This window comes from Balearica regulorum, unplaced genomic scaffold (assembly GCF_011004875.1).
Source record: "Balearica regulorum gibbericeps isolate bBalReg1 unplaced genomic scaffold, bBalReg1.pri S41, whole genome shotgun sequence".
Taxonomy (NCBI): Eukaryota; Metazoa; Chordata; class Aves; order Gruiformes; family Gruidae; genus Balearica; species Balearica regulorum.
The window spans coordinates 217,092-243,012 of record NW_022679031.1 but is presented as its reverse complement, the minus strand read 5'-3'; the positions used below and the strand labels follow the sequence as shown (position 1 = coordinate 243,012).

At 50.1% G+C, this 25,921-nt stretch overlaps 2 protein-coding genes and 2 long non-coding RNA genes across 7 annotated transcripts; 2 read left to right on the top strand and 2 right to left on the bottom strand.

Annotated features, from left to right (window-relative positions):
• The first annotated feature begins 476 nt into the window (after positions 1–476).
• Positions 477–8,156, top strand: CDC42EP2 (CDC42 effector protein 2). 2 transcript variants are annotated; one of them, XM_075741463.1, is made up of 4 exons: positions 490–669; positions 4,213–4,647; positions 6,315–7,121; positions 7,299–8,156. In XM_075741463.1, exon 3 carries the CDS (start codon positions 6,399–6,401, stop codon positions 7,107–7,109), a length of 711 nt encoding a protein of 236 aa, XP_075597578.1. In that variant the 5' UTR covers positions 490–669; positions 4,213–4,647; positions 6,315–6,398; the 3' UTR covers positions 7,110–7,121; positions 7,299–8,156. The 2 variants fall into 2 exon arrangements, with proteins under 2 accessions (XP_075597577.1, XP_075597578.1); XM_075741462.1 differs by lacking the exon at positions 4,213–4,647 and having other exon boundaries at positions 477–669; positions 7,299–8,151.
• Positions 8,133–9,524, bottom strand: LOC142599711 (uncharacterized). The gene is made up of 2 exons (XR_012833235.1): positions 9,238–9,524; positions 8,133–8,231 (listed from the first exon to the last, which is right to left on the bottom strand). It is a non-coding gene; the product is annotated as an uncharacterized LOC142599711 (long non-coding RNA).
• Positions 9,525–11,602: 2,078 nt separating this feature from the next.
• On the top strand, positions 11,603–25,481 carry DPF2 (double PHD fingers 2). 3 transcript variants are annotated; one of them, XM_075741452.1, is made up of 12 exons: positions 11,603–11,688; positions 15,611–15,771; positions 15,858–15,965; positions 16,203–16,366; positions 18,461–18,553; positions 18,990–19,068; positions 19,926–19,967; positions 22,140–22,277; positions 22,548–22,676; positions 22,837–22,949; positions 23,619–23,700; positions 24,269–25,481. In XM_075741452.1, exons 1-12 carry the CDS (start codon positions 11,657–11,659, stop codon positions 24,343–24,345), a joined length of 1,218 nt encoding a protein of 405 aa, XP_075597567.1. In that variant the 5' UTR covers positions 11,603–11,656; the 3' UTR covers positions 24,346–25,481. The 3 variants fall into 3 exon arrangements, with proteins under 3 accessions (XP_075597567.1, XP_075597568.1, XP_075597569.1); XM_075741453.1 differs by lacking the exon at positions 19,926–19,967; XM_075741454.1 differs by lacking the exon at positions 19,926–19,967 and having other exon boundaries at positions 11,629–11,688; positions 13,047–15,771.
• On the bottom strand, positions 16,875–20,102 carry LOC142599707 (uncharacterized). Its single transcript, XR_012833234.1, has 2 exons — positions 19,948–20,102; positions 16,875–19,629 (listed from the first exon to the last, which is right to left on the bottom strand). It is a non-coding gene; the product is annotated as an uncharacterized LOC142599707 (long non-coding RNA).
• Positions 25,482–25,921: the final 440 nt, after the last annotated feature.

Here is a 25,921-nt window from a genome sequence, read left to right as displayed (position 1 = left end):
AAAACGCCAGGTTTAGTTAAAACACAAGACCTGGATGTTGCATTGATGGGGGGGGGAGAAGCGTTCGGTTCAAACATGTCAGGACCGAAGCAGCCGGCGTCTCGTTTGCTTCTTAATTAGATGATCCTTGAGGACGAGGCTAATTTGGGATTTAAACGAGCGGAGGCTCTGGCACTACGAGGCCAAGGTTTTATATTTTCTTGCGGGGGGAGCTAAGGAATTCCATAGGGAATCCCCCCCCACACCCTTTGAACCGACAGGAATTTTTCCAGCTTTATTTCCCCAGGGATTTTTCTTTTTTTTCCCGCCCCCAATTGAGAAATCCGTGGCGGGAGCAGGGAAATCGAGGCACGACGGCGTTCCTGGTTGCCGTGGGAAAAATGAAGCCATCCGGCTCTTCATCCCAGTGAGAAGCGAACGCCGTCATTCCGTGTTTTGGGAAAGGGGGGGGGAGGAAAGGGAAAAAAAAAAAAAGGAGCTTTCCCCCTCTCCGGGAAAGGGGAAGCGAGGCCCCGTGCCGGGGTGGGGCTTGCCCGTTGGCTTGGAGCCGGCTGCGCCGACGCTCCGGCGTTGGGAGGAAGGGAACGGTCACGGTTGGCTCCAGCTCAACTGCCAGACCTGGGAGGAAGACGCGGTGAATATCGACCGCGACCCCGGTTTTGTTTTCCGGTGAGATTGGTTTGGGGTTTGTTGTTTTTTCCCCCCCCCCCTCCTCGCTGCTTCCAGCTGTCCATCTCCGCTCCGGTTCACCGGTACCCGTCGGGTGTAGCCGTAGGGTGGTGGTGGGGGAACGCGGTGGGAAATTTGGGAGCTGGGAGTGGGGTGGGGGAAAAGGGTTTGGCGTCTTCCCGGCAGCTCGTGGCACCGGCTTCCCAATCCCTGCCGCCGCCAGCGGCCGGGCCTTCGTCGGGATGCTGAGGTTGGGGGGGGGGGGGGGGGGGGCAGTTCTTTTTCATGCTGTTAAGGATGTTTTTGTGTCCCTGTCACATCCCTCATCCCTAATTTAAAGGGGGAGGATTCCCACCTTTTCTCCAAGAAAAAAGACTGGATCCCTTCCCCTGCGTCCCCCCCTCCCTGACTCCCCACAGCCACCTCTTAATTTTAACCCCCAGCTGCGAGGTTTCCGACCGCCCCCGGCTTAAATTAACCAACAGATCCCCAAAATAGACGTCGGGGAGGGAGCTCGGATCCCACTCTGGGATTTTTCAAGGAGGATTTTTCAGTACAAACAGGGATTCCTTGGATTATTTTTTTTTTAATTTTTTTTAAACTCCGTATTTCAAGGAGTTGCCCAGGTAGGTGGAGTGGACTCCGACCCCGTCACAGGGGAAGTAAAAAAAGAAGGAGCGACTTGTGCCCTCATCCCAACCGGAATGCCTGCGCCACGATCCCCAGATCCCCACCCGGGAATTCCCGGCGCTCCCCCAGCACTTGGGTGGGGCTGGGCCGGGAGGAGCCGCCCTAAAGAGTTGTTTTTCCTGGTTTTAAGTCTTTTTTTGTTTGTTTGTTTTTTCCCCCCCTCTCCTTTTCCTTCTCAACTTTGGTTTGTCACCACTGCAGTGGGGTGCAGCCAGGGGAAACCGAGGCACGGGAGGGGTTTGGCTACAGTTGAAGCCACCGCGTTTTTCCTACCGTGGGCCGGCATTTCCTCATCCTCGAACTTTCCTCCCTGGATATTCCTTATCGGTGAAAATCTCTCCCCGATATCGTTATTTTCCTGGTCCTGGGGGAAGAAACAAACCCAAACAACCCAACAGCGTTTGATGACACGGCTGTTAGGAGGGGACAGCCGGCGCTGCTGGGCACCACACACACCTATTTTTTGCGGGATCTTGATAAAATGGTTTGCGGAGATGCCGGGATGGGAAAACGGCTGCTCTATTAGTAACCAGGGGGCTGAGGAAGTGCCAGGTTTTTGTGTAAGGAAGCCTCAATTGCTGAAAACGGGCTAAAAGAGACAAAATTCTTGTGTCCTGAAGCCTGAATTGCTGGAAATGGGCAGAAAAGAAACAAATTTTTATGTAGTGAGGCATAAATTGCTGAAAACAGGCCAAAAAGAAACAAAATTTTTGTGAACCGAAGCCTAAATTACTGAAAACGGGCCAAAAAGAAACAGAATTTTTGTGAACCGAAGCCTAAATTGCCAGAAATAGATGGAAAAGAAACAAAATTTCATATACCAAAACATGAATTGATGAAAATAGGCAAAAAAAAAAATAATAAATTTTACTCCGTGGGGAATCAAAAAGCCAAATTGGGGAACAGGCGTGAATATCCCAGAGGTGGATGTCAGCGGAGACGTTAAAAATATTCAAGGATCACCTCTTCCTCGCTCGGGATCCATCCCAACCAGGCAGAAACACCCGGAGATCTACGCGGATGAACAAGGAGCTCCTGGACCGATTCAAACACAAGGAGGAATCCTGCGGAGGATGGAAGCAAGGACAGGGATCTTGGGAGGAATGCAGGGATATTGTCCGAGAAGCCAAGCCCTGGTGGAATTAAATCCAACCAGGGACGTTGAGGGCGACAAGAAAAGGTTCTATAGGTACGTCGGTGATGAAAGGAAGACCAGGGAAGATGGAGGCACTCAACGGGAGACCTCGTTAGCCAGGGTATGGCCAAGGTTGAGGTACTCGATGGCTTTTTGGCCTCAATCTTCACCGGTAAGCGCTCCTGCGGCAACGCCTGGCGACGGCAGGGACTTGGAGAATGAAGAACTGTCTGTTGCAGGTCAGGTTCAAGACCATCGAAGGAACCTGGAGGTGCACAGGTCCGTGGGACCTGATGAGATGCATCTGCGGGACCTGAGGGAGGTGGTGGATGAAGTTGCGAAGCCACTCTCCATCAAATTGGACAAGTCGTGGCAGTCCAGCGATGTTCCCACCGACTGGAAAAGGCACGTGGAAAATAAGGTGACGGGTGACAGCCAGTGGGACTTCGCTAAGGGCAAGCTGTGCCTGACAGATTTGGTGGCCTTCTACGCCGCAGTTACAGCGTTGGTGAGTAAGGGAAGAGCGACCGACGTCGTCTACCTGGACCTGTGCAAAGCGTTTGACACCGTCCTACATGACAACCTCATCGCTGCATCGGAGAGACATGGATTTGACGGGTGGATCGCTTGGTGGATGAAGAATTGGCTGGACAGTCGCGCTCAAAGTGTCACTTCTAGTCCCTAAGAAGCTAAAACGAAGCCTAATGTGGGGCACAAGTTGAGTTTAAGTCCTCAAATCTTCTCCTGAAGCACCTCCGGCTTTTATCCTGTGACAAAACATCTCATTTTCCCTGTTTCTCTCTTTACCGACAGTCTCATTTCACAGAACACCTGGATTATTCTTGGGTTTTAATGAGTTTTTAGTGACAGTACTGGCATGAAATGCTAATTAGCAGCAGCTAATGGGGCATGTCTCGACACGCAGCACTAATTGGGAGGCGAAATGCTTTCAGTTAAAGCCTTAAATCACCAGGGATGTGCCCGTCAGGCTGGGAAGAGACGGGGCCGGGGGGGATGCACCATGTGGATGAACACCAGTGAAAACATACGTAAATAAGTCATCAAGGGTTTTCTCTTGGTTTTTCTCCCTTTCCAAACTGTTTTCCACCCCTGTTGCATCACTACTGCAGGGAATCGGGCAAGCTGCTAACTCTCCCATCTTCTGAGGAGGTTTACTCAGTCATCCATGTTGGAAAATGCCAGGAAAAGGGATTTTAAGGATTTCTCTGATCAAAAAAAACCCCTATTCTCTGAGCGTTTGGGGTCCGCTGACCCTTTCCCAGGCTGCTCTGGCAGCAAATAACCTTTTTTGAGTTGTGGGTTTTGTTTTTTTTTTCTCCAGAGCACAAAGGGAAAGGGCGCTACCCACAGCCCTGAGCTTTCCCAGCGTTCACCGGCCCCGGCTTCGGCGCGCGCGGTGATCACAGGCAGCCTTTATCCCAGCCCAGTGGGGCGCTGGTTTTTCGGCCGGAGCCCAGACTGGGGAAGAGAGGGAATGTGGTTGAGAAATCGGGGTGAGGGAGAGCAATTGCTGTTTGGTGCTGGTAGAAAATGTTGAACCAAAGCTGCCGCACTGGGCAGGAGGGGACACCGTCCTTTTCGCTGCCTGCTCATCCCTGTCAGCATCATCCCATGTCCTAACCTGAAAAATATTAAATATTTCCGAGCGATGAGAGGCTTCTTTTTCCTACAAATTCACTTTTTTTTCATGATTTCAGTGCTTTTTCGCAACTAACCCATGAGTGTCTGTGGTTCCCCAGCGCGGTGCAAGGGGAGCTGAGTGGGGTGGCTTCAAGCACTGGCGTTCCTCTGAATCCCGATCTCCGTGAAGAAGCGTTTCCCTCGATCCCCCTCTCACCGTGTACAGCAACGGCGCAGCCACCGCCTCTGCAGGCTGTCATTACGCCGCCTGCTTTAATCCGCCTGGGATTAACAAAGCTGAATTCTGCCTCGTCAGGATTTTTCCCTGGCTGAAGCTTCTGGGAACTGGATTACCGGGCGACCATGTTCCTCCCAGGGTCGTGTTCCTGATGCTGACGGCACCACCGGCATCTCGTCCCTGCTTCGTTTCAAGCTGTTTTGGTGATCTGCTGCTGCTCCATGCTGTTGTCAACCGAACGTGACCTTGGGAGCATCTCCGGCTGTAGCAGCGTGTACGTGGGTCTCTGTTCACAGGCGGGGAGATGTAATGGTGTTTCTCAGCACCAAGAAAAGGGAATTGGGGGGGAGGGAAGGGAATAAAGTGAGCAGCGTAGGCGGGATGAGACCACAGATGTGGTTTCAGCAGCACTTTCTAACGATAACGATGGTGGATCAGGTGGTTGAAGGTGAACATGGGATTTTCCATCCCTCTGTGTACTATTTTTATATTTTTAAGGACAAATTTAAAGGGTAGAGGTCAGGTGTGGTTCAGGGAAGGGGCAGGACAATTCAACAGCCCTCCACAGTCTCGGTGGGACTGCACCGCCTTGCAGCCGTGACACTTGAGATCCCGAAGAGCCAACGCCCGCTGACTGATGCGGCGTTTTAACACCGCCAGGCGCGCAGCTCCTCCTGTAATTGAAATGCCAGCCCTTGGGGAGGTCACCCAGCTCGATTCATCCAGCGTCAGCCGCAGACTGGTTCTTTGCCGGCTCTTTGGCACCAGCTGGGGTGGCGGGTTTCAGACAGAAAGCACCTGATGTGGTGGTCGGAGCTGTAAAACACAGGGAGTGACTGTTTCCCAACGCCCAGCTGAGCTTTTGAGTTGTTCATCGGTGGCAGCTGACGGAAAACCACAACCGGGGAATTGCTCGTGACCTCTTGCTGGGACGGTTCGACAGGGGGGGGTTCATTTGAGGAGCAGGGTTTGGCCACAGTGGTTTCACCACTAGCTCTTGCTTTCCAGGTGCAGCTGTGCTGGGTGGTGTGTTACAAACAGCGTAGAACGGGCTGGAAGCTGTTATGGGTGGTGGCTCAGCACGCCGGACAAATGCAGCTCTAAATCACTTATAAACTCTGCCTTGTACTTGCAGTCGATGGCGGATCGGATACGGTTTAACAGAAACACGGAGATTTCTTTTTAATAGAAACAATGGGATTTCTTTTTTCCCCCACAAAATTAGTGAGAAAGGATATAATTCCAGACCTTTCCACTCACCGATTTTAAAAAGTAACGCTCAGGTGGTCTGAAACCTGTTTCATCCTTTTTTCTGTCCCACCAAGGCATCTTCTGAGCTTGTACATAACATTATCACAAAAAATGCCCATTTTTGCCTTATTCTTCCCCACAGCTGAAAAATTACACCTAGAACTGAACACATAAACTGTCAGAGTTGAATGAATATGACTAAAGCAGGGGGTTGGGGTTTTTTTAACCAACTTCCTTCCCCCTCCTGCCTTAATCTTTATTAATTTTTATTTTAGCTTGTTGTTGGGTGGGGCTGGATTATGCATGGCCAAGAGGAGAGGGAATTGAAATGAAACAAATCTCTTTTGGGCTAGAAAACCCATTTTCCAACGCTGTGCTCTCCCAACCTTTAACTCTGGCCCCCCGACTCCCCTATAAAAATCCTCTTGGATTTCCAGCTATGACCCTGTTCCTGATTTTTCTCCCACTTGAAACAAATGTTGAGGAGAGGCCCCTGAGTGCCTGGATTTAATTACCTGAGTTGTTTTGCTATCGATAACGCAGCCAACGAACTTTAGATAGAGAAATGGAGAACGTCTGGAATTAATTTCCTGGGACGTGTTGACGTTGAGGATCTCCATGCTACATGTTATAACTTGCTTTTAAGCTTTTTTCCTTTTTTTGTTTGGTGGGTTTTTTTTAATTTTGCAGATTATTTTTAAAGCCAGCGCCGCTGAGGTCTAGGAAGACGATCGTCTCTTGAAATCGCGTGGAAGAGCTTTACTCTTCGGCACGATGTCCACCAAGGTGCCGATCTACCTGAAAAGGGGCAGCAGGAAGGGGAAGAAGGAGAAGCTCCGTGACATCCTCTCCTCTGACATGATCAGTCCACCCTTGGGGGACTTCAGGCACACAATTCACATCGGTAGCGGCGGGGAGAGCGACATGTTTGGGGACATCTCCTTTCTTCAAGGCAAGTTTCATCTCCTCCCAAGGACTGAAGGCAGCTTTGACTCTGACAAGGACAGCCCCGATGCAGTGCCGTTTGAATTCTCCAGGACAGCCACCATCTCCGGCCGTGAGCAACCGTCCTCAGAGACTTCATCTCCTCTCCTCAAAAACGCCATCTCCTTGCCCGTCATCGGGGGGCTGCAGGCATTGATGTTGCCCTCGGCGCAAGCTCCCCCGAAACCGCCACGCTTGCACCTCGATGACAAAACCCCGCCGGCACGAAGCTGGGAAGGTGGAGAGGACGATGAGGGTGGGAGCGCCACCCCGTTGCCGCATCCTTGCGCATCATGTATCACCGCCCCGACGAACGGCTTCACTGAGGAGAAGGGCAATGCTGAGTCACCCTTCCTCTCCCATGCCGGCTCCCTCCTCTCCCTCCACGTGGACTTGGGGCCATCCATTTTGGAGGACGTCCTGCAAGTGATGGAGAAACATCAAGCAGAGAGAGTGGGTGGATCTATACAGGACTCGGGCAGGCAGGAAATCTTGACGTGAAGACAACTCAAGGTAAAGATGTTGAGAAATGGATTATCATTATTATTATTTTGGGGTGGGTTTTTTGTTGGTGGTTTTTTTTTTTTTTTTTTTACGTTGCTCTTAAATTACAGCTCAAACTCTCAAGTTTGACTCCACACATCTTCCCTTATCGCTGCGCTGACCACAATGCGTTGTTTCCTCTTGCAGAACCCGTCATGCAAACGGGATATGAGCGTTTATCCTCAGTGCCACTCCCCGCAGACCTTCTGGCTATTCCCTTGGCACGGGGAGAAAAAAAAAAACAAAACCAACACCCTACGAAGCCAAGACGAAACAGGCAGCACCATGCTGCCGGATTATATCGCCGCTTGCCCGTATCAGCTTCACCTTTAGCGAAGGATCGAACCATAGGACTGTGCCAACTGGTAGAAAATGAGACACCGTGCCGTTACAAATGTTCGTTGTACTGAACGGGGTGAAACAGCGATGATTGAATTCTCAAATGTCCCAGTCGGGAGGAGTTTTGGGGTTTCAGAGGGTTGTTTGGGGTTTTTTTTTTTGCTTCAAGAAGGGATGCAGTTTGCACTCAATCAAGGCAAAGGTGTGACGCTCACTGAATTGTCAAGATGATGTCAAATGTCAGCCTTTGACTTGATTTAATTTTTTAAGGATCCCATAAATCGGTAAATCTAGTGGTTACATGGCAAAAGGCTCCGTTGGGATTTAACGTTGCGTGGTCTCTAAAAGCTCTCTGTGGACAAGCTAAAAAACCCTCTCGGGCTGTATTTTGGCAACTAAATCTGTGGCTGGAGCTTGGGGTTGGAATTCGAAGTCGTAAATAAGATGCAAAAATGCAAAAAAAAAAAAGTTAAGTGAAGGGTGAGTGACCACCCGACCAGATTCCTGCATGATGGGGTGAAATTCATTCTCCCAAAAGACACCGTCTCTATCAATCGCAGATTGTTTGGATGGACGGAGGAAGGAGGGGGTGAAATGCTTTGGCACGCAGAAAGGAATGCGAATCCCTTCTGCTTTTTAAAAAAAAAATAATAATAAAAAAAAGTTTCACTGGAAATGCCAATTCTGCTGACGTCGGGGCGAAAGACCTTGGCTGCAAGGGTTTTCATTCTCTTTCCCAATCTGTGAATCGAGGACAAGAGAAGCCTGTTGGACGCAGTAATGGTGTAAAAGCAAGTGGGACCTTGTTTCCTAGATGCTGTCATTAATTAACTGCATCATTTTTAACCATTTCTGGTAGTTTTAGCCCAGAATGAGGCTAGGAGTCCCCCCTAATAAGGAATTAAGTCAGTGAAAAACACACTGACTTTTTGCTGGCTTGCTAGAACCTGACTCTCTATTTTTTTACATCATTGACTGCTGTTTCATACAGGTACCGTTAAATAATGAGTCATTAGACTAATGAGCTCATAGCTTGTTGCCACTCAATTGTGTCCCAGCTCTTGCTTACTCTTGCCCATCTGCATCCAGCAGGGCACTCCTACTGTAAGATCAAACCACTCTGTTTTGGTGGAAACACCAAAGGTTTGGAGTTAAACCAATTTTTTCAAGCCTTCAGTATGCAAAATAATTAAGAAAATGAAGTTAATTGAGCTAGATCCAGGCAGTTGCTGGGTTTAATTTCTATTTGACTTTATGCTGTGATGGTTCAATCCTTACCTGGTCTGAACTGACGATGCTTCCTCCAAACACCCATCCACTTGGCGACAACTCGTTTTTATTTATTTTAGGATTTTTCTTACCAGAAATAATTCCAGCGATTGGATGGGGGCAGTTTAGAGCATTGTTTGTAATTAATTCACCCTGGTAATGGCATATTTTGATGGGAGATGTGGCTCAATTGGTTTCCCAATCCCCTCTTCGCTTACTAACACACTGCAGCTGCTGTTTGGTCAAACAATTTGAAGGGAAAAAATCCTGGAATGGATAATTTTGGGTGGTTTTCAGAGCACTTCGCTTGTTTGTTTTTATGTGGCCCAACAATCTCAGGTGGGTTACGACAACAAGGCAGTGCTTGTTTTCATGGATTTCACCTTAATTAGTAAATTAAATTGAGCTGGGAATGAAGATGTTTGAGTTTATACCCCCCAACTCTGCGTAATTATCGTCAGCAATTACAAAACCTCACCGAGAATCACCACCGGATCTGGGCAATGCTGGGCAGCAGCTTCCCCATGTTTTGAAATAACACCACGGAAGCAACGGCCAAACCCTCTTTTTTTCCTTCATTTTTGCTCCTTCCACTTATTACAAGCCAGGTGATGGAGTTGGGGGTGTTAACAGCTTTAATTTGGCACCTCACTTCCCTCTTGACGGCTCCCAGCTGCATCTGAGTGGATCCATCCTTCCCCGATCGTCCTGCTCTGCTCCAGTGCTGGAATTGTGGAGCCTTCCTGAGCCAACAGCTCAACTCTGGTAACTGGAAGAAAAACGGGAGCTGCTATTACAGGGGGTAAATGGAAACAATGCTTTAATTTGATGGATTTTGGTGGGTTTTTACTGTGAAAAGGTCATGTTCTGTGTCTGCAGCACACCTCCTCCCTCCACCTCTCTGATTATATTTGATATAAACCCCCTGAAATTATCCCGATTTTATTCTTTTTTTTTCTCCCCAGGCATGGTCTCATCTCCTTAGCTGTGAAAAACACCCATTTCCTTAATTAATTTTTATCTATTAGCAATAAAAATCATTTGGGATCTCCCCTCCTCTGGGGTTTCTACGCAGGACAGGGGCTTCCTTCATCCCCTCCCTTTGTTAGGTCCCTAATTAATCACTCCTCAAATTGCCGATTTATGCAAACAGCTGTTGCTAAACCCTGGGATTTTTTAATACCCTCTCCTAAGAAGTGTGAGTCACTCAGGCAGGAACACTGTTCCCTGCTGTGACTCAGCCAGCATGTGCCGAATCAGTCTCTTTCCCCCTTGGTTTTTTTTGGGGAGGTTTAAGGCAAAATAAGTCAGCAGAGTATGATTATTTCGGGGGGGGGGGGGGGGGGAAATGGGTGTCCACAAAAGTTTAGGGGGTACAGGCTGACGCTCGGCTGTTGACAGTTCTACCTAACCTGCAACTTCTTCATTATCCCAAGATTTCCGGGCAGCAGATTAACACCGCAATAAACTCGGCAAACGCCCACGCCGACATTCGGCATTTGACCCCTTCCCAACCCTGCCGTGAGTTCAGTGCAGCTGACCGTGCTGCGACACCTGTAACCGGAAAGTCATGAACCATTAATCACAATGACAGTGTGTTGATTTTCATTGACGGGGTAGGAAAATAAAGCGGCTGCGTGCACGCAAATAACAGCCGGTGCAGGATTAAGGGGAGGAGAAAGGGCAGAGAGAAAGGTTTAACCTTAGGTATAACTGAGAAAACCAGTTTGTCAGCACATGGAAGGGAAAAAAAAAACCACATAGAAAGTGGAAGTAAGAAGGAAAAGAGAGAGAGAGGAAATGACCTGTTTTTGGACAAACCACGCCTGCCATGGGGTAATGTGGGCAATCTTGTGTCTGCCTGCAGGATCAATTCTGAGATCTCTGGTTAATTTGGGGTTGATAAAAATGGGAAAAGGGCTAAAAAATTTAAATTTTCTGCATGAATTTCTAAAGAAAAAGAGGCTGGGGTGGGGTGGTTTTGGGACATGGCTGTTGTGCCAGCACTGGCACTGAAACCATAAATACCTGTAGGGAATCTTTATGGAGGTTTGAGATCTGCTGGGGAGGACCCTCATGTATCTCATTTCATCCTCCCCCAACCCTCACCCCTCTTTCCTTGTCACCACCTCCCAGCACCCTTCATCCTCCCCAGCCTGCCACACTCATCCTTCCTCATCCTCCATCCAAACACCCTTCATCCTGCCCGCTTGCCCTCACCCCCTTGTCCTCATCTCCCTTTCCATCCCCCCTCCATTCTTACCCTTTTTCCTTCACCTCAGCTCTTTACTCTCCCACATTTATCTCCCCCCTCCATTTTGCCCCTCATTCTCCCCCCTTCCCTCTGATTTTCCCCCCATCCCATTTTCCTTTGCCTCCTTGTCTATTCTCCCCCTTCTTCATGCCTCTCCCCTCAGCTTTCCCCACCTTTCCCAGCGCCCTTCATCCTCCCCAGCCTGTCACGCTCCTCCTTCCTCATCCCCCATCCAAACACCCTTTACCCCGTTTGCCCTCACCCCTTTCTCCTCATCTCCCTTTCCATCCCCACCCCCATTCTTACTTTTACCTTCAGCCCAGCCCTTTACTCTCCCCCCCCCTCCATTTTGCCCCTCACACTCCCCCTTTCCCTCTGATTTTTCCCCTTTTTCCTTTGGCTCCTCCTCTACCTTCGCGCCTCTCCCCTCAGCTCTTCCCGCCTTTCCCACCGCGCATGCGCACTGCGGCACCAGCACCGCCCTTAGCGCATGCGCCGATGCAAGAGGAGGGCGGGGGGAAGCGACTGCGCATGCCCACACGGACCGAGCGGTGGTGCTTCTGCGCAAGCGCAGAGCGGCCGCCCCCCCTTCCCCGCCGCGCATGCGCAGTGGCCGGCGCAGGGCCCCGGCGGCGGAGGGAAGATGGCGGCGGTGGTACAGAATGTGGTGAAGCTGTGAGTGCGTCTCTTCTATCCTCCCACACATACCTCTTCTCCTACGGAAGGGGTAGTGGTCCGGTCCGGCGTGAGGAATGGGGGGCCCGTCCCCTCCAAGCCCTGGGAGGAACCGAGTGGGTGGGGGGGACACGCTCATTGTTCGGGGGGAACTTTGCTGGGGGCGGGGGGTGTTTGTTCCGAACGGTTCTGTGAGAGGAGACACTCCCCCCGTGGTGCTGTAAGGGGGTTTATAGAGCCCTGGGGGTGGGGTCCCCCCGGAGGGGGGGGGTATAGAGTCCAAAGGGTGGGGGTCCCCCCTGTATGGCCTTGTGAGAGTGTCCTATAGAGGCCAAGGGGTGGGGGGGTTCATCCCTGTACATCCCTATACATCCCTGTGGGAGGGTCTTATAGATTCCAGGGGGTGTGCTTATCCCCATAAGGTTCTTTGAAGGGGGTCTGATAGAGTGGGAATTTTCCCCCTATATGGTCTTGGGAGGGGTCCTATAGAGCCCCGGGGTGTTCCCCCCCCCCCCCCGCAGTGAGGGGGGCTCTATAGAGCCCTGTATGTGGATGTTCTATATGGTCCTGTGTGGGTGCCCCTACAAGTGGGGCACCGCCCCCCATGTGGCCCCTATATGATTCCCATACGTTCTGCTCAGGCAGGGGGGAGCGGTCCCTACTTTATGATGCTATATGGTTGTGCCCTGTAGAGCCCTGGGAGCGGGAAGGTCTCCTCTATATGTCCTTGTGAAGAGGGGAAGCTATAAAGCCCTTGGGATGGAGGTTCCCCTTCCTATATGGCCCTATAAGAGAGGCCCTGTAGAGCCCTAGGGGTGGGGGTGCCCCATAAATGCTGAGGGTAGGGGTCTACCCCCTATATAGCCTTCCAAAGAGGGGCATATATACCCTCGGGGGGGTATGTAGCGCCCCACTATCCACTGTATAGCTCTATAAGGGAGGCCCATCCCGCCTGGATGGGATTTGGGGACTTGGAGATGTTTGACCTTTTTTTTTGCTGTCGCCAGGTGGGTTTTTTGGCATTTCTGGGTTAGTTTTTCTTTGCATTTCCCCCCCCCCCCCCTTTTTTTTTTTTCATTTCTGGGGGGTTTTTTGCATTTCCAGTTTATTTTGGCGTCTCCCTTTAGCTGGCGGCACCTCAACCGCGGCACCCTTGCGTCTCTGCCTCAGTTTTCTCCGAAACCTTTCTTCTCGGTGGGGCGTTGGTACAAAACAGGGTGCAATTCGCACCCCCCAGGTCTCCTCTGATGAGACAAGGGTTCGTTAAGAGCCGCTGGGGTCTCCTCTGATGAGCTGGGGCTCATTAAGAGAGGTGGCGGCCATGTGTCCATCCGTCTTGCAGCCTTTTTGCCCTTCAGATCCGTTAATGAAGCTCCTGGAGAAACCTGTGGCCGGCTGAGGTGGATCCGCTGCTGCGTTTCCAGAAACCCTCATTTCCAAGAAAAGCACAAAACCATGAGTCGCAAAACATCTTTTTCAGACTCTTTTTGCACTGAATTGATGATTTGAGCTTTCACAACACCGCAACTTTCCTGGCGCTTCTGTGGATCTGCAGCTTTCGGTGAAGTTGAGCACGTGAAACCGTGTCCCTTTGTCACAAGAACGTATTTTATTTGTTTTAGAAGCCGCCGTTGTGTTTCCAGCTGGATTTTTTCAGTCGCAGCTTGCCAGCGACGATGGTAGAGAGGAGCGTGACAGGATTAATTTATATTTTTTACTTTTTAAAGCTGTTCCCCAAGCCGTTCTTGTATCTCCGGGTCCTGTCAGCAAAGAGTTTGGTCTACCAAATCCCTCCCTGCTTGATTTGTCTCCAAACGATGGCAGCGGTTAGAGCAGGACAGTCTGCTCCGATGATTTTTTTGGGGGCTTTAAATCACTTCCCTTCCTGCGGTGCGTGTTAGCCGCCTCGACACGAAGCTCGCTGTCCCTTTTCCTGGCAGTTTTGGGGACAGTAGTCACATTTTTTTTTTTCCCCAGCTGTTTCCATGCCATAATCTCTTACTGATGGTGCTAAAACACATAAAACCACACAGTTATATCCACAGCGACCCGCTGACGCGATGTGTTTTACTGGAAGCTGCTCTTGAGGGCACTTAGGACTTTGCTTAGCAGCTGTAGAAGGCTCTAAGCCAGTCTGAGTCTGTAGGGAGCAATAATTAGGTTCGTTAGAGCTGTTTAAAACACATTAGTCCTTCCTGACGGCTTCGTTAGCTCTTTGCTTCTGCATTCGATGCAGATTTTAGGTGACGCTTTTCCTCGGCGAAGCTTTTCCAAGGTTGTTACGCGGCTGCACGTGGGGATCGGTGCGTGTCTGTGCCCCGAAGGACCCCCAGGTTTTGGGAATGAAGACCTCCGGGCAGCGTAAGGGAAGATTAGAGGGTCGTACATCAAAGCTGGAGACGAGATTGCCACTCTTAATGTTTCCCATGGTCCCTCTCCATCCCCTCAGCGCTTGGGGAGCACTTTAAAACCCATTTCCCAAAGTTTTTTTCGGTGCCGAAGCCAAATCCTGGTGTGTTTCTCACGCAACGCGGGACCCCTCTGTTAGGTTGCAGTTAAAACAACCGCAGATTATTGTTTTGGAGACTGTTTGCCTCTTCCACTCCCCTCCCCAAACTCTGAAGTCCGGCAGGAGAGAAAGAAGTTGTACAACAAACTCCTTTTGGATTCGTAGTACCATAAACACCAAGTTTTCCTCCTCTCTGCAATCCTGCTGTTGGCAGGACGTTACAAGGAAGTTTTAGGGCTCCGCTTTGTTGGTTATCGGGGCACAAATTGAGCTATCGAGGAGCGGCATGGTGATTTAGGAGGAAATTAAAAGCTTTGGGAGGGATTGATGGCCCCAAACTCCATGAGTGTGACGGTCGCCTGGGATTTGAGCTCCCTCTGCAGCCAGCAGAGAGAAAAAGACGATTTGGGATCTTTCTTATCACTCTTAATTATTCCCGGGACACCGTTTCCCCTCTCAAAAATCATCATTTACATTTAATATTTATCAATATCTTCTTTTCACTTACTCCCTCTCTGCCTGTTGATTTTCTTCTGGCCATCTCCCCCTCACATTCAACTTTTACCTGTGCTGGAATAAAAACCCCGTGACAAAGCCATTTCTGTTCCGTCTCCTTTTCCTCATGCTTCCTCGCATCTTTTAGCTCGTTATCTGCTCATTTAAATTAACTCTTTCAGGAGCGTGGGTGATTACGGAGCTTCTTGGGCTCTGTGCAGTCATTCCAGCTGGTATTAAAGTGCCGAGATCAATATTTATTGATAAAAACAAAGAGTACATCTCCTCTCCCAGCACCGCGGAGGGGAAAACTCGATTTTGTGGCGGCCGAACGGACTCGTTTCTTCCCTCTCCCTGCCACGTGCTGTGAGAAAGATCTCACTGTCCGAATTAATTACTGTAATTACAGCTACGAGGCTGCGACGTGGCCAACGTCTCCAGTTGAAGGAAGAACATGAGGATGTGGCACGAAGAGGTCGTGCTCTTAGGAAAGAGGATGGGGTACGATTAAAGCACTTAAGGAAACCGAAGAGATGCCTGCAGCCGCTCGAATCCATTAGTAACGTGGGAACGCCGGCGTGGATTTCTCACAAAAGGCTTTGGGGGCATGAAAATGCTGAGGGGAATCTCTTAACAATGCTGCCGGCGACAAGGAAGGGTGTAATCGCCTGTCGTGGCGGTCCCTGCATTTCTGTCTGGGTGAGGGGACGTCTCTGTCCTCGGCAAACATCGCATCGCGTCCCGTTTTCACCTTGCAGAGGAGATGTTTTGGGCTGCGGTTCCTCCAAGCAGGGATCCGGGAAGGAACACAGTGTTTTCTCCTCTCGATGGATGTGTGCCCGGACTGGAATTGAGGTTTGGGGTGTTTTGGGGCAAACATTGAACCTCTTTTTTTTTTTTTTTTTTAACCCCTGTCAGCCTCGGGGAGCAGTACTACAGGGATGCCATGGAGCAGTGCCACAACTACAACGCCCGGCTCTGTGCCGAGAGGAGCGTCCGCCTCCCTTTCCTCGACTCGCAGACCGGCGTGGCCCAAAGCAACTGCTACATCTGGATGGAAAAACGTCACCGAGGACCAGGTACGCCGGGAAAACGCCAGCTTGGGGACAAGGAACAGGCACGTGTCATTGCTTCGGATAATTTTGGGGTATTTTTTTAATTAAAGGGTTAGCCGCTGGGCAGCTTTATTCCTACCCCGCACGTCGCTGGCGGAAGAAACGCCGTGCTCATCCTCCCGAGGACCCGAGGCTTTCCTTCCCTTCTATCAAACCAGGTAAATCCTTCCCACTGCCGCTTTCTGCAGGCAGTAAGGGGTAGAGATTTTGGCAGTACCGTACCCAAATAGCACCGGATGATGGTAAAAATCAGTGAGGGTTGGTAAAACCCTTCGCCTGACCCTGCCGTGACGGGGAAGTTTGTGAATGTGGCGGGTTAAGATGGGATCTTGGCATGTGCCGCCGTTCTGCCCTGATTTTTCTTTTCCTTTTTCCCCCCTCGCTGGCTCCTTCAGACGCTGATCAGACCCTAAAGAAGGAAGGGTTGATCTCTCAGGATGGCAGCAGCCTGGAAGCCCTGTTGAGGACTGACCCGTTGGAGAAACGTGCTCTTCCGGATCCCCGTATCGACGATGACAGCCTGGGCGAGTTCCCTGTCACCAACAGCCGTGCGCGGAAGGTACGGCAGAGAGAGCAATCTCCTCCTCTATGTTGGCAAAGGGAGCTTCAGGGTAAAACCTCCACATTTCCGCAAAACATACTCTTTTTAGTCACAGCAAAAAGAATTTGGGATGGATTTTGGGGGGTAGAGATGATGTTCGTGGGGCTACCGGCGAGCGGGGGGCCAGGGTTTGGCTCCCTACGGTGATGTCGTGTAGACAGGTGGGTGTTCCCTTCCTCACCATCCAGTTAGAAATTCCCCTGATTCCCATAAAGGCCCCAAAATTTAGCGGAAGGGAGTTTCTGCCCCCAAAAAACTCGGGGGAAGGGAGTTTCTGCCCCCAGAAAACTCGGGGGAAGGGAGATTCTGGGTCCAAAAAACTCAGGGGAAGGGAGATTCTGGACTGAAAATTCAGTGAGCCACATCGCAGCAAGCACACGTTTTTCTTTTTGGTTCCTTGAGTAGAGCTGAGCCCCGAGACATCTCACCAAGCCAGATTCCTTTTATTCCTACTGTCACCCAAAGCTTTTTTTTTTTCCCCTTTCTTTATAGCAAATTTATTTTAAAAAGTGATTTTTTTAGCTGTCGCACAGGAATAAGAAGGACGTTCAGCCAATTTTTCAGTGCTGTCTTCTCTGCCAGCCCTTCGAGAACGGGTTCTGGAGGAGAAAGCAGAATTAATTTTTTAAATGAACATGTGGGAAGGAAGAAGAAGCCGAGGCCGAGCATTTAGCAAGGTTCTAAGCGTCTGGTTTCTTTTTTTTTGGCATCAATAAATTAATCCAGGGTTGTTATAAATCACCATAACTAGTTTTGGGAAGGGTTTGGACTGATTGAAAGTCAAAACCATCTCTCTGCTGCCTGGGAGTTTGGGTTGCTCTGATGGTTTGGCCTCTTCCCGTCGCAGTTGGCTTGTGGCGTACGTTTAATACCAGGGAAAAGCTGGTTTTTAACACCTATTGGGGTTTTTTTTTCCTGCTGGTTTGTTTTCCCTGTCCCTGCGCTTAATCCCAACCTGGTCTGAAAGGGCTTTATGCGACTGCTAACAAAGCTCAGAGCAGACAACCCCGATTTGGTGGAAAAATAAATGAGTTGGAGAGAGAGGAGACCGCGAGTTTGTCTTCTGCAGGGAAAAAAAGGGGCCAGGATCTTCCCTGTTCCTCCCTCAGCTGGATAATTTGGATCCAGCAGCCGCTTTTTCACCCTGATTTGGTACAACTCAGAAACTTCTTTAAATGTTAAGTCTCTACCAAGATCTGGAGCTGGATAAAACCTTCCCCGCTCTCTGCCCTTCATCAGTCTCACCATTGCTTTACTGTTAATTGAATTTGGGATTGTAGGAGCTCCCCTGTTTCCCCTCGGAGCCACAAATCCGACTTTAAACCCGCTGCTGCCGTCGTAGGTGGGGTTTTTTGCCACCGAAAACACTCCACAGACGTGATCCGTGGGGTCGGAAAGCTTTGGCTTAGTGGATCGCAGCCCGGGTTGGTACGGATTAATGCCGATTCAGGCCGGAGGGAACGTCCAGCACCACCAAAGTCTTTTTCCTGTTGCAGTCCTCACAAGATGAGCTGCTTTTCCAACCGGCTTGGTTTTCCTTAGACCTCTTTGTTAGCTGATGGCTCTAACGATCGGGTGATATCTTGCAAACTTCAGCTTGACCCACCGATGGCTGCGGTTTAACAGATTTCCCCCCAAATAGAATCATTTTGGTTGGAAATAAACCCGAGGCAGAGCAAGATGTGCGATACTGCAGTGTAATGTTGCTAAACCCCCCTCATATTTTCCCCTTCTTGGGCTTTTCTACGTGAATAGTTTTTCCAAACCTTAATTTTTTTTGCTTTTTCCTTGATTACTGGTTTTTCAAGCATCTTCACGTCACGTTGGGCCTTTCTGTGACTTTTTGGGGGGCTAAAACGTACCAAATCCCTTCTCCCTCCCCCCAAAATTTCCCATCTTTTCTCCTCCTCCTGTATTACAGGTTTGAAACGTCTGCGGCTGCTGCTGGGCAACCCGAGGGCGCACTGACGTATCTTGCTCCTAGTTTTTTCCCTTTTTCCCCTCGAATTGTGCCAAGGATTTATCTGCAATAACCTCTTTCCTCTTCCCTAGCGGATTCTTGAGCCGGATGACTTCCTGGATGATTTGGATGATGAAGACTATGAAGAAGATACGCCGAAACGGAGGGGGAAGGGGAAAGCCAAGGTGAGGGCAGCTGGGTGGATCTGGCTGGTTCCCGGCATTATTTTGGTGCCAATTCCTGGCAAATTTGAGATGTTGCCGGTGTTGAAATGGCCTCATTGCCTGCCAGGGCTTGACCGTGTCCGTGTCGAACCTCCTGTTGGGGAAAAACTCAGACATGCTTGATGTCGTGAGTGGGATGAGCAGAAAACGTACCCTGGGGTCTTGTATAACTTACGTTAACGAAGGTTAATCACCCGAAATCACCAAGAAATACTTCTGCTCCACACAGCGGTCCTCACCGCTTGTATCTGACAGCCGTTTCGGGCTGTACCCACTACGTGGCAGTGCTGGATCACACTTTTTTCCAACGCCGTATCACTGGTGGTGTCCCCCTCACCGCCCAGGAGCCACAATTTTACCTAAATCTTGATTTTTTTATTTTTTTTTTTCCCCCCAGGGAAAAGGTGTTGGAGGGGCTCGCAAGAAACTGGACACAGCTATATTAGAAGACCGGGATAAACCCTACGCTTGCGACAGTGAGTACTAAAAAAAATAATATCTCTCCTCACCGTTTAGGGTCCGGGAGTGGAGCCAGGCTGCGTTGCTTTTGAAATCCGTCAGGTTATCCGCTTGAATTTAAGTTTTAAACCTCTGAAGGTAGTTTTACGCATCCAGGGGAGGGTGTTTTTGAACCCCTCGGACTCTCAACCCTTTTCCCGACAATCAGGAAGATGACCGGAGTTTTCCCACCGGGGATACACGGTTCTTTCGCCCCGAGCAAAGGACCATGCAAACATCCAACACTTAGAAATGAGAATAAACCTCTCCCGATCTTGCAAACACCCCCACAAAGGTTGAAAACAGCCCCCCCAGCCCTTTTTCCCAGCTGGTTTTCCAGTTGGATCAGTGTCTGTCAGCCGGCCATAGTTCTCCCTCCGCCCCTTGCATTGTCATTAAAGCCAATTAATGAGTTTGTAGCTGTCAAACATAACACTGTTGCGCTGGTTCTGCTCTGGCTAAAAACCTCCTGGGGCAGGGATTTTATTTCCAAGGCCGTATTTTCCTGATCCCAGGGTTTGTGATGCTTCCTCCTCAAGCTGGGGAAGGAGGGGGAAAAAAAAGAAAAAAAAAAAAGGCAAATTAACAGGACAAACGGAGCCAAAAAAGGGCAAGTGAGGCTTTGAAATTACCTTTCTCTCTTCTTCCTCCTGTCCTGTGAGAGCTGACACTAGCTTCTTCAAAAAAAAAAAAACCAACCCCCAACCCAAAGTAGTTGTGTTTTTTCCTCCCCTTTTTTTTCTTGTTTTAAGAGTTCCGTCTGTCGCTTGGCACGGGTGCGTGTGCGTGACCTGGTGTGTGTGTGTTTTCTCACGACTCTCTTTCTGTGTTTCAGATAGTTACAAACAAAAGCATACCTTGAAACCTCCCGATCGAGGTAGTCCACTCTCTGTCTGCTTTTTTTATTTCCTTCCTGCCTTTCTTCTCCTGAAAACGTTAGGGTTTTTGGTTTTTTTCTGTTTGTTTTTTTGGTTTGTTTTCACCAAACCTCGCTGGAGCCTGCGGGAAAGGGGCGGGGGACGTGGGAGAAAGGGGAGGGGAAAAGCCAAAGGCCACCAGGCGACGTCAAAACCAGCCTCCCCGCCGGCACCGGGATTCGGCAGCTCCTCTCTGGGTTCGCTTGACCCTTTTCCAGCGGGGAAGAGCGGTCGTGCATGCCGACAGAGCGACCTCCCGAGAGGGAAAACAAAGATTAATCCCCCCCTACGGCGACGGGGATGGGAAAAAACACACGGTGTTTCCACCAAAATCCTTCCCTAGCTCCCAAATCCCGTGCTCCCAGGACGTGCCCCCTTTTAAAATGCGCCAAAGTACGTTGCTGCTTCTTTTGCAAAAAAACCCCAAACCCCAAAACACCTTTTTGCTTTAAAAGAAGCTCCAAAATGGATCAGCTGCAGGTGCAGGTTGGATGTTGGCTGTGAATAAACACCCGCGGTCAAACCGGAGAGCTGAATCTTTGTGGCAGCTCCTCTTCCTCGCTGTTTGGGAGGAGGAAACCCAATTCGTGTTTAGATACCGGCCTGCCTGGAGTTTTTTTTTGGGGGGGGAAAGGTCAATTTTAAACCCTGCCGGGGGGTGGGGGTTAAAAAGAAAATGCTGCCTGCCAGCTCCGCGTGGCTGCTCACGGGGCCAACCCCATCATGCCCTCGGTTGGCTCTGGAAAGCTGGAATTTGATGTAATAAGGTTGTAATTGCTGCTGTGGCTGCTTTTTCGAGCTGTTCCGGACCTGCCAATGCTGAATGTTTTCCCCAGGTTGGGAATCTCTGTGGTTTTTATCCCAAAAAGCTGATGCCGACTTGTTGTATCGGGATCTATTGGGGAGGTTCAAACCCCATTCTCGGTGAACAGGTTTTTCATCCCCACACGCTATTTTTTGGAGCTATTTGATGGCATGGGGGGGGGAGTGTGGATAAAAGCCCTGGTGGGATTTCTCCAGGCTTCAATTCCTGGAATTGGATCTAGAAAGTTCTGGGATGTTCCAGGAAAGCTCCAGGTTCAGGAAATCTCATCCCAAAGTGACTTTTTCCACGATTTGCCTGAATGCCCTGAAAATGTGGGGAAAGCCCACTGCCAAATTGGTCTGTCTGGCCCTGTAAATCCCCTGCTGGTTTTTTTTTTGGAGGGGGGGGGATTTCACCCCAATTCCCTGTCCTCCTACCTGCTCAGCCTCTCTCCGTGTCAGCAGCAGGAGGTTGCAAAGCCGGTGCCGGCTTCACGTTCGTCCTGCCTGTGCCTATACGGGGCTAAAAGTGGGTTTTGGGGTGTTCTCGTGGCTAAAAAGCTGCCACCCCCCGCCCCCCCCCCCCCCAGAAAACTGGTAACAGTGAGCTGGGAACCCGTTCGCTGGCCGGGAAGGTGTTTCCCCGGTCCATGGGTGCTCAGAAATCTTCCCCAAGGAAGCGCCTGCTGCCAGATCAAGGGTGAAAATTCCCAACCCCACAAGAAACGGGGTGGAAACGGGGCAAATCGATGGCATTTGGGGCAGTTGGTGATTTCACACCGCGCTCAGGTCGGGTTTGGAGGAGCTGGGTGGGTCCGAGGAGGGAGCGGAGCCCGTGGTGGCTGCCGTTTCCCTCCTCGGCGTCCCAAAAAGAGAGGTTTCCCCTTTGTACACATTGAAGAAAACCTCGATTTTTTTCACCCAGCTGGTGTCGGAGATGGTTTTTGAGTGGGAAATTCCCTCCCACTGGAATCTTTCCGACTGGATTTTGCCACTTGGATTGATCTCCGCATGGTTTCGCTCCTTTACCTTAATGAGCTGCCGTCGTTATCCATCCGCGGTGGTTATCCATCACCCACCAAGTCAACTTTAGCCTGCCGCAGCGGGATGCACAGAGGTTGCGATGCATCTCTGGACCCGATCCCCTTCGTTAAGGGTCGTCTTGGGTGATTTTTAATAAATTCCCGGTAATTTGGGGGACAGGAGGGGAGCAGCCGTCTGCGCTCAAAACTCAGAAACAGGACCGGGGGATGCCAGATGATTTTGGGGTGCAGGGTTCTTGCTTTCCCATTGGGTTGAGCTCAGACTTTTCCCATTTTTATCTGTAGTTTGTGGGAAACGATACAAGAACCGGCCAGGATTGAGCTACCACTACGCTCATTCCCACCTGGCTGAGGAAGAAGGCGACGACAAAGACGATTCGCAACCCCCCACTCCCGTCTCGCAGCGATCAGAGGAACAGAAATGTAAGCAAAAAAACCCCAACCCCCAAAAACTCCTTTTTGCCAAAATCTCCATCGTGAAAAAGGAAGCAAAGCTGGAAAATTGCCCCCCGTGCCGGAGCAGCATCCCTTCCCTGATGCTTTTCAGGACTGCAGCATCGCTGTGGTGCTCAGAAATTGCTGGAAAATCTGCTCTGAGTATTGGAATTTGCATCATGGAAGTGCTTTCTCCTGGTCCCATGCAGAAAATCTTCATCCCACGGCTAATCGGTCTCTCCCGTTCTGCTTTTCCAGCCAAGAAAGGACCTGACGGCTTAGCTTTGCCCAACAATTACTGCGATTTCTGCCTGGGAGACTCCAAAATCAACAAGAAAACCGGGCAACCGGAAGAATTGGTCTCGTGCTCGGACTGTGGGCGATCAGGTAAGGAAGAAAAAAAATCCTCGGCATCTTTGCCTGCTCGGAAGAGCCGAGGATTTGGGTCAAAACTGGGGAGAAGGCGGTTTGGTTTTCTTCCTCCTTGCTGTACAGATCTTCCCTAATCCCCTTTCCTGCCGTCACTTTGTCTCCTGCCTGCTTCCAGGGCATCCCTCCTGCCTGCAGTTCACCCCGGTGATGATGGCGGCCGTCAAGACGTATCGCTGGCAGTGCATCGAGTGCAAGTGCTGCAACATCTGCGGCACCTCCGAGAATGACGTGAGGAAAATTTGGGGGGGGGCTTTAATAGTCCGTAGGACATGGGAGAGGCTTTTTTGGGGGAAATTATCGAGGTTTTAGTGGTCCGTAGGACAGAGCATAGTCATTTGGGGGGAAAATCTGTGATTTTGTAGTCTGTAGGACATGGGAGAGGCTTTTTGGGGGGAAATAACTGGGTTTTTAAAAGTCTGTAGAACAGGGCAGAGTCTTTTTGGGGGGAAATTATTGGGCTTTAATAGTCCGTAGGACACGGGAGAGTCTTTTTAGGGAGAAATCTTCGGGTTTTTAATGGTCTGTAGGATAGAATGGAGTCTTTTTTGGGGGAAATCTTTCTGCTTTAATAGTCCGTAGGACACAAGAAAGTCTTTTTGGGGGGGGGAAATCTTTGTGATTTAAAGGTTTGTAGCACCGGAGAGTCTTTTGGGGGGAAATCATTGTGCTTTTAAAGATTTGTAGCACAGAGCAACCTTTTTGGGGGTGAAATCTTTGGGCTTTAATAGTCTATAAGACACGGCAAAATCTTTTTTTGGGGGAAAAGATTTTGATAGTCCGGAGGACATAGCGATGTCTTTCTTTTTGCTCTGGTCCCCTTCGCATGGTCCTGAAGCCAAATTTGGGTTGAATCATCCGAATTTTCCCCCCTTCTTTCCCCCCCCCCCCTCGGCTTAGGACCAGCTTCTCTTCTGCGACGACTGCGACCGCGGTTACCACATGTACTGTCTCACCCCCCCCATGTCGGAGCCACCTGAAGGTGAGTTGTCGCTCCCTCTCCACTTCAGAAATGGGTCAAAACAAGTAGAATTCAGCCCAGAATATTTCTCAACCGCTTCTGCTCATGTTTTTTGGGGCAATCGTGGATCTCTCGTGTCACAATGGAATATATTGGGTCTGTTGTTCCAGCTGTTCCCCTATTTATTCCTCCTCTGCTCCGCTGGAGTAGCGGAAAAGCCTTTTATCACCCCAAACCAACATCCCTTGCGCCCCAAAATTATCTCCATATTGGTCGATAAAGCCGAGAGGAATCGCTCTTCTTCCTTCTCTTCCTCCCACCTTCTACTCATGGCGCTGAAGGAAAAAAAACCCAACTCCAAAATCTCAATGACACCTCAGAGCTGGTTAATTATCCCAGTGATTAATTATCAACCCCTCTCCTGGCCGCCTTCACTTGAAGGTTAACGAGGAGGAAGAGGGTTTGCGGGGTCACAAACCCACAAACAGCCCTGTAAACCACCCCCTTCCCTTATTCTCTATTTGTAATTAGGAAGCTGTGACCCTTAACGAAGCCCTAACGAGCCACCTACTTGTCCCTCTCTCTGCAGGGAGCTGGAGCTGCCACTTGTGTCTGGATCTGCTGAAGGAAAAAGCCTCCATCTACCAGAACCAGAACAACTCCTGATCCCGCTCCGCCGACGGAACGAGCTCCCCGGTGCCCTCGTTCCACGCGTTTTCCCTTTTTTTTTTTTTTGGAGGGGGGTCTTTTTTCTTTTCTTCTTTTTTTAACTTTCCCCATGGTTTTTTTGGTTGATTTGGGGTTTGTTTTTTTTATTAATCGCTTGGGGAGGGGATTGTCGGGGTTTATTTTACTCATTTTCGCCACGCGAGGGTTTTGTTTCTCACCTCCCCCTGCGAGAACAGGGTGACGCTGCCGTGTCCCCACCCCGTGAAGTGGCTTTTGGGGGTGTCACCAAAAGGGGAACACGTCTGGGACAGGGCTGCCCTTCCCATCGCCGTTTCCTGGCTTTTCCACCGAAAAATGAGGCGCCCAAATCCACTCAGCATGCCAAAAAACTCGCTTTTCCCCCTCCTTTTCTTGGGAAAATTCAGACCCCTGCGCTAGCTGGGGTTGTGTTTCTGGGGCTTTTTGTTAATTTTTTTATTTTTGGGGGGTGAGATGATTATTTTTTTCTTGGTTTTATTTTTATTTCCTTTTTCCCCTCCCTGTTTTTACCATTTATTTTCTTCCCACCATCTCTCCTGCCTCAGAGGATGCTCCCCGCACCCCAGCCGATCCCCCCCTCCTTCCCAGACGAGGCCTTACACCTCGACATCCTCCTCCAGCTGGCACGAAACGGGGCAAAATCCCTCCATTTTGGGATTTTTTCCCTTGCTCTCATGTGGCACAGAGGGAGAAATACTTTGCCCCGTCGTCGTCGTCATCCCCCCCCCAGCCCGTCACGGTCGCACAGGGTTTATTTTGGGGTTTCGGGGGGGATTTCTTATTTTTTTTGGAGGGGGGGAAAGCTGCTTTCACCCCCAAAACACCACTGACGGGGAGAGGCAGGAGACGCCGCTGGTTTTGGGGCTCTCTGGGGATGCCCCAATATCCCCGTCCGCTCCCCCCCAAGGGTCCCGTTGACTGAATGTGCCTGTTTTTTCTAAAAATCAACTTAAAAATAAAACCTACCTCCGAACCCCCCCTCCCTGCCGCCGCATCCTAAATTTCACCTCCCAGAACCCTCCCCCTGTCAAAAGAGAGGAGCCAACCGGGACGGTGGCAGAGCAGCCCCGAAACCGGCCCCATGAGCAGAAAAATGCCGAAAAATGACTAAAAAAAAACCCATAAAAAACAACCACAACAGCCTAAAATTAACCAAAACCACTCAAAATTGACCAAAATCCCTAAAAAACCCCAAACACCGCCACACCAGGAAAAAAACCAAACAATCCCGGATCTGAGTGATGAAGCGGCTCCAGCCTGGTGGTTTCTCTCCTCCCCCTCCTTGAGCGTGATTCGGGTGGAAATGATAGCGTTTGCGTTAAAAATGGGTGGGTTTCGCCCATTTTAGCGCCCTGATGGGGGGGCGGGACAATGAAATGTCCCTAAATGGGTGGGTTTTACCCCAATTTCCCCTCAGCAAAGCTTCACGGTTGTGTCTTATCCGGATTAAAAAAAAAAAAAAAAAAAGTGACACCAAAACGGCTTGTTTTCATAATAAAAATGGATAAAAAAAATGCAGTGGTGTGGAAATGAG